This window comes from Lissotriton vulgaris, chromosome 7 (assembly GCF_964263255.1).
Source record: "Lissotriton vulgaris chromosome 7, aLisVul1.2, whole genome shotgun sequence".
NCBI classification, from domain to species: domain Eukaryota; kingdom Metazoa; phylum Chordata; class Amphibia; order Caudata; family Salamandridae; genus Lissotriton; species Lissotriton vulgaris.
In genome coordinates, this window is record NC_141695.1 from 897,616,281 (window position 1) to 897,623,506 (window position 7,226).

General features: G+C 43.3%; 1 protein-coding gene across 3 annotated transcripts in view; it reads left to right on the plus strand.

Annotated features, from left to right (window-relative positions):
- The window catches only part of LOC147702657 (zinc-binding protein A33-like), a 98,166-nt gene extending 93,504 nt beyond the window's left edge, over positions 1 to 4,662 (plus strand). For all 3 annotated transcript variants that reach the window (XM_086931320.1, XM_086931322.1, XM_086931321.1), the window contains one exon: positions 2,467 to 4,662. In XM_086931320.1, coding sequence (XP_086787446.1) covers positions 2,467 to 3,011 — 545 coding nt within the window. In that variant the 3' untranslated portion in view covers positions 3,012 to 4,662. The remainder of the gene's footprint in view (positions 1 to 2,466) is intronic.
- The last annotated feature ends 2,564 nt before the right edge of the window (positions 4,663 to 7,226 follow it).

Sequence of the window (7,226 nt, forward strand, 5' to 3'; positions counted from 1 at the left end):
TTGATCACGCCCGGCCCACTGTGCATATTGCAATAGGGACGTCCATGACTTTGACACCCCAGTCTGGTTGTCACCTTCGAGAGCACGTTCTTGCATGTTTGTTTGTTATTTGTGTGACAACCTGTTTGTCCTCTGTTATTGTGGTCCCAACCCCATTTCCTACAACCTTTATTTTGCAGGTTTTTTTCCAGACCCGGGAAGAAGACCGCCTTACATCTTTTTGTGTGAACTACAATTTTGTGGTTCCTGTTTACACATTGATCGAGGGCAGGGCACACCTTAGCGTGTGTGCACCACCCAGATCATTCACTTTGGTCCTGACAAAAACCTATGATATTAACATGGTTGAAACATGTAGACCTATATTTTAATCACATAACACATGTGCCTTTTTTAATAAACCACACGTCTCAAACACCGCAGCATACCTAACTAGACAAAGGTCTCACAAATTTTATACTCTGTGTCCAATCACTCCGGAATAAAGTCCAGGAGCGAGTAGCATTGGACACCTTTTTAAATCGCTCACTTTTAAATATCTCACTGCACATATAAAAAGAAAAATATCCACTCCACTGTAATCAGGTGTCGAAGCACACCCTGTTGGCACTCGGCCTTCGGGGTGGGACCCCGATGATGAAGCATGTCACCAACCAGGTTGGTGAGTGAGGGGTCTTCTTAAAGGACTAATGTTGTCCTTGGTTGGTTGGGCACCACGTGCACCACAATACATTTGATTTCAGAGGCTCATTCTACTATAGCCTCACGGGGGTACTCTTCCATTTGTTTTTGAAAGTATTTAACAGGGGACCAGGAGTTTCCTCCCTACACATAGTTAAACACCCTCTTTCTCTTTTTGTTTACAATATACATTGGCGATTTCCATTAATTATTCAGAAATCGATCAGTTTTATTTGCCTGTAGGGTTAAGGGTATGAATATAGGGACCGATAGGGACCCGTTTTACTCTCCATTTCTAATTACTAACGGGTCTGAGATCCCGAGGGATCCGGCCCACTTAACACCCTGGCTACAACAGATTTCCTTTACTGTAAACCCCTGTGCAGTAGGTTTTGTGAGTGTAATGTTACTATGTCTGGTTGGTGATTTATACTTTTACTGGGGCTAGGAGAATTTCACGACTCAGGAAAGCGCTTTCAACTGTCTTGAAAATGTATGGGCCAAAACCCTGAGGACAGCAGTGTGGCCTGCTCTGGAAGTGTGAAGAATGGAAAGTAAACAATTGCCCAGGTCAGCATGTTCGTGTCAGATCCACACTGTTCATCCGATGTCCTGCCTGCTTGCACACCAAGGCCTTACATGACTTCCAGTTCTGCACGTGATTATTTAGTGCCTTTACTCCCCAAGGACTTCCCCAGCCCTTTCAATGTTATCCATGTCTTGCTCTATCTCATAGGGAGCAGTTCCCAGGGTACTGTTCTCTAAATAAAGCTACCTCTTGTACCGTATTTGTGCGTTAATGAAATTCAATATGTGTATCTAGCCTCTTTTCTTTAAGTGAAAATATGTTTTGTTCTTGAGGTGGGTGGGGGCCACCAGCCTTGTGCACAGGGCTCAGGTTGTGACTCCAGACCTGGACTCATTATTGCAGATAGTTTTCAGAGCAGGAAACCATACTCTGGTGTGGCTGCCCAAACATGACCTCATAATCTAGTTGTGGCCTCCAAAATAAGAAAGAATACCAAAGTATAGACTACAGAACGGCACCCTCTACATTGGAGCTGCCCAAATTGAACTCAGTACTTCAGTTGTGTTCTTCACAAATGGGCTCAATACTTAAGAGGCCTCAGGAACTGAGCGTAATGCCCTAGGCGCGATATTGTGGAGCATACATATCACACAGAGTGCATTGAGCAGCCAGCACTCTTTAATCAGGAGCCTTATCTCTGGGGCATGTTGTGCCTTTTCTCACGATCTCACTTATAATATCCTTCCACCACCTGTCAGTGAAGCTCAAACTCTGCATGCAGCTTTAATTGCATTATAACATCTGATCATGGCTTTTCTTTCTCAGTTTGATTTAGATAAACTGGCTTGTTAAGCTATGTGTTTCTTCTATAAAGGTGGCCATATATGGAGGCGGCGTTAGTAATTGAGGAGATCTTGAAGGGGTCTGCCATTGAAGTTACCACTGTAACATGTCCTTCCCGCACAGTCGCTTCTGCGTTCCAAATTGTCAGAGCAGATTACAAAGGGGGATGGGCTGGTAATTAGTAACATCAAATGCTGCATGCTAATAGTGTGTATTGGCTAATCTAAAGGCTAGCATCGGCCTCCGGATTATATTTAAACTGTATGCATGATTTGTATTCCACACCAGGTGGCATAAGATTCGGGGCACTGGGGAGAAAAAAAACTCTTGAACAAGCGAGAAAAATCATAACACCACAGCAGTGCATGCATGACCTTTGTTATACAAATGTTTACCCCATTTTCTCATTGCAGTTCCAGCCCCTCTGACTTTTGACAAAGAGACAGCGCACCCTAACCTAATCTTCTCCGGTGACCTGAAGGAGGTGACGGAAGTCCCCAAGCCACGTGCAGTCCAGGTCAGCCCCAAGTGCTTCCAGCAGTGCGTGAATGTGCTGGCCTCCGAGAGCTTCCGGAGCGGCAGCCATTACTGGGAGGTCTGGGTGGGCAACAAGACTAAGTGGGACCTTGGCGTGGCTGCAGACCACGTGGACCGGGCAGCCAAGGTCAAGCTGTGCCCAGAGAACGGCTACTGGACCCTCCGCCTAAGGAACAGTACACAGTACTGGGCTGCCACGAATCCTTGGAAACCCCTTACGCTGCAGACGCGCCCGCGGAAGGTGGGAGTTTACCTGTCCTGTGAAGAGGGTAGGGTGGGCTTCTACAACGCGGAGGACATGAGGCATCTCTTCACGTTCCAAGATGCTCAGGCTGCCCGGTTCTACCCCTTCTTCAGCACCTGCTTTAGTGATGGACAGCTAAACCGAGAGCCAATGAGAATCTGCCACCTGGCTCTGTAGAGGTCACTGAGAATCCTCACCACCCCCAACCCTACCATTGCATGAGGCTCCTATCTTCTTTGAGGAAGGAGATAACACAATGATCCAGAGACAAACTGCAGGTTTAATCTACAGAGATAATACTCTGGAGTTGTGATGGCGTTCTCTCACATTTAAGAGTTGGTGTGTGCTCCCATGTTCTGATCAAAGGTTTTGGAGACTGGTAACAGGCCTCTCTCATTGCCCGAATGGAACCTGAACTATACTGAATGCCAAAGAGAAACCAAACAGACAAGGATTTAATTCTTCCATTAAGGGAGGCCTGTTTCCAACCACATCCATCTGTATGAACTCGGTCAGTCGTGTGTATGCACTGTCACACCCCCAGGATCACTCCAGGTCACAGTATACGTCTGCCTTAAAGTAGTAAAATGTAAAAAAAAAAAAAAAAGATTATTGTACATAAAAGCTAAATCTAATAATTATGCAGCTAATTTGATAAGTCAAGCGACCGTAAGGAGCAGACTAGTTAATTAACTGGCCAATTGGTATCATTCACTTTATATCATCTATCAGAATTCATCCTATCCTGGGACTGTAGGACTCCTTACACACCCCTTATATATAGGCTTGGGATCAGGTCTTTCACTACTCTATGCCGCTGTGCCTGGTAAACTATTTTCCATTTCCTGGTGGTGTCTATAGGCGCTCTATCATAATAATAGTGAGCAAACATGATTTGGTTTTGCACTAGAGTCAAATTCACTTGGGTGTCTAAATTCTGTAAAATAAGAAGACATTGCTCTATATATTCTTCTGCTCGTCTATTCAGTTACAATAGTGGAATCCTTATTTGCTTTTATTAAATGATAATCATAAAACTATACCCCTTGAAACTGTGTCCCAGCAATCCTAGAAATAGGAAGAACCCAACTTTGCACGACTGAAGAGCAATGCTTTGTCTATGGAAAAAAGGTAAATAATAATGACCTGTTCTATAACTGGCAACCTTGGGAAAAACAGTCACTTATCAGTCCCCGAAGGATAAAAGCTTGTGTCTGTCGTGCTTGTATTTTAAACCTATGTGCTGACGATTACACTTTGATCCGTGTAGCAGGTACACTACACCACTGGGCTATCTTATCGGATGACTCCCAACCTCCACATTTGACCAACTGTTCAGGTCATAGTTTAAATATATTGTAACACTACCTTTATCGAAAGCAAATGTTGCAAATAAGAGCATGTGTTTTTTTTAGATTTTTCTCACAAATATGGATTATTGCATGCAGAATAAATGCCAGTAGGTTTATAACAATTCTTCACCAAGGTCCCAAAACCATTTTCTCCAACTTTGGAGTTTCAGTAAATAGAGCTGCAATGTGTCTGTAAATAGAAGCACAGAACTAGATCAAACTCGCTCGCTGCAGACTTGCAACCGACAAGGATAAGCGTCTTGTTTTTAGGTTGGAAATGTCACATGATTGTTTGCTTATTTTATCTTTCTTTAAGAAAAAGGAAATTCTGCTTTTAACCCTTTGCATGTGTGCAATTCATATATTAGTCATTACAGCTTGATTTTATTGTGATGGGCTGTGTACACTGTAGCTGTTTCTGTGCAATTTGTTACCAAGTTGGTTCATAATATAAACAGTCCACTATTAACACCCAAGTGCAAGGTGTCTGCCTTATTTCTTCATTTAAACAATCCATGTCGATCTATGACCAACCTTAACTGTTATCCTATGTTTTTGCACGTCCATGTGTGCCTCAAAACAGTATGGCCACTGAATGCGTACTTTAACAAGTTGTTGTGTAGATATGTTTAAACAAAACAACTACTCATTTTTTCTAGAAAGTACGATTGTAACGTAGTAGCCTTGTCTGAATAAGATGGAAGCTCAAGCACTTGAGGTGAAGTAAAAACATGCTACTCAAACAAGCATTTGCAATTCAATAGGTCTTGCCTTACTGAACGTTTCAGCTGTAGCTTAAGTAAGAGTGCAGTACCTTATGTGGCTAATTGAGGTCCATTTACAACTCTACAGATACTGCCCCCTTTTCTTGCTTTGTGGATTTTATTTTATTACTTATGCTACTGCTGAGATACTTTTTAACAAAAAAAACTAACTAACAAACATCATTAGCAAACGCCAATAGCTCATACTTTGATTAATGCAAGACCTTTTGATCTGAAATGAAGAGCAGTCTCTGCAAGCGGAGAGTGAGCTTCTAGTCCTGTGGGGCACGGCTATGAAAGCATATGTGCGCGTCTGCCCCACAACAACATGCGTTCTTGGCACCCCACATGCATCAAACAAGCCATTAAGGAGAAATAATTTTTAATCAAGCTCAGGCAATAACTAATTAGCTTAAGAATTTTTTTACAGAGTTTTATATAGCGCGAACCAAGTTGTTGTCCTTGTCACAATACAGCACACACAAAGCGCATTCACACACTGCATTTGTTGGATGCTCACATGTTAACATAATTTTGTTTATCATGTGGTTTACAATTAAGAAGAATCTCCAGCAAAAACAAATGGCCCTCTACCCTGCGACAGGCAGCCAGATTTGAAAACAAACAAGATATGGAAAACATGTTATCACCGCTTGCAACGTTCTCCAAGGAAAACAAACTGTGTTGCGAGTACACAGTATCACAGGCTGTCACTAGGTGTCCCTTGGGAGCTCTTTTGGCCATATATAGTGCTGCACCCTGCAACATGGCTAGGCAAAGGATATGGCGTAGCAGTGAGAGCTGCCAATTGGTGAGCTGGGGATCCGTGTTCGAGTCCTCTGTCGGCTCAGCATCCTGTGATAATGGACAAATTGTTTAATTTCCCAGAGCCCATGGCTAGGTGCACTATCTAGATATCTAGATATAGGAATATAATGCAGGCATCTTTGGGGTGGGCAAGCAGTGTCGTGCAGGAGGGTGAGGCATGCCAGAGTGAACAATGAATACGATGCTTTTTGGTCGGTAAATTAAACAAAATACAATCCATTACGTCCGCAGTAGAGCAGGAAGGACGGCAGCAATGACGGGAATGAGTGGGTACGAGTGAAGAGGCAACAGCAAGCCAGAGATGGCCAACCAAAGAAACAATTGGTGATGTCTGCTGTGAGGGAACCAAGCACACACAGGCAGAACAGATGGACAGTATTGACCAACCAGAGTGAAGGAATTCAGAAAGACAGGCCAACTAACCAACCAAAAGCGCTAGGCGTGTTGAAGCCCATAACCTGAAAAGAGCATGTCTCGAAGAGACCGCCCAAGCGCCGCCTAGGTGAGACCTAAAAAGGGTAGCCTCTAGAGACTTAAAGGGCACTGCAGGGGGGCGGTATCAAGTGAGCAATGAAAACACATAGCAGATGTTTGCAGCCTGTTGAGCTTGGTGCAGGGGTCCTGGATGAAAGGTGATTGGGGGGGTCTGTCTGGCCCAGGCAAAATGGTGATAATTTCTGGTATGTTGAGGTCATCTATTGTATGGTGGTTCCCTTCTTCAGCATATTGCCAGTTCTTGCAGAATAGTGGTAATTCTTGGCATTTTGTGTGGAGCCATGACTCAAAGAGGCCCACTCCTGTTATGATGCTGGACTAAACAGTTTGGTTGAAATTATTGGCATTTTGTGGGGGTTGGTGCCCACACTGGAATATTACTGTTCCTGGCTTTAATAACATCCTAGAGGGCCACCATATCTTTTTTTAAATCCAACTCGTATTATGATCTAGTGTGAGTACATTCTCCTTTGGTGGCTTTGTATATTTTTTACATTTTGGAATTGGAGTTAAAGAGGTTTGGAAACAGACTTAACTCGATATTGGTGCATGCATTACTTCCCCGATTTTCGTTGTTGAAATGAAATGGTGGTAATTCCTGGCATAGTTTGGGCAACCATGATATGTTGGTCTTAGTCTTTGCCATAATGATAGTTCAGCAGAATGTTGATAATTCTCAGCATACTGTGTGCTTCAATTACACATTGGAGCCTCCCCGGCTCGCTCTTCACCAACAGTGGTAGTTCTGCATATATTGTGATCCTCCATGGCACAATGGTGCCAGTAAAATGGCAGGTATCAATGGCAGTATTTTGAATGATGATATTTTAGATCTAAAAAAACTGAAAATGAATGGTGACCGCCTTTATTGATTAAAGTGGCCTTGAATGAATTGAACTTGAACGGATTGGTCAGGTTTGGCATAGTTGGTGTTTACCTTTCTGGCGGCTCAG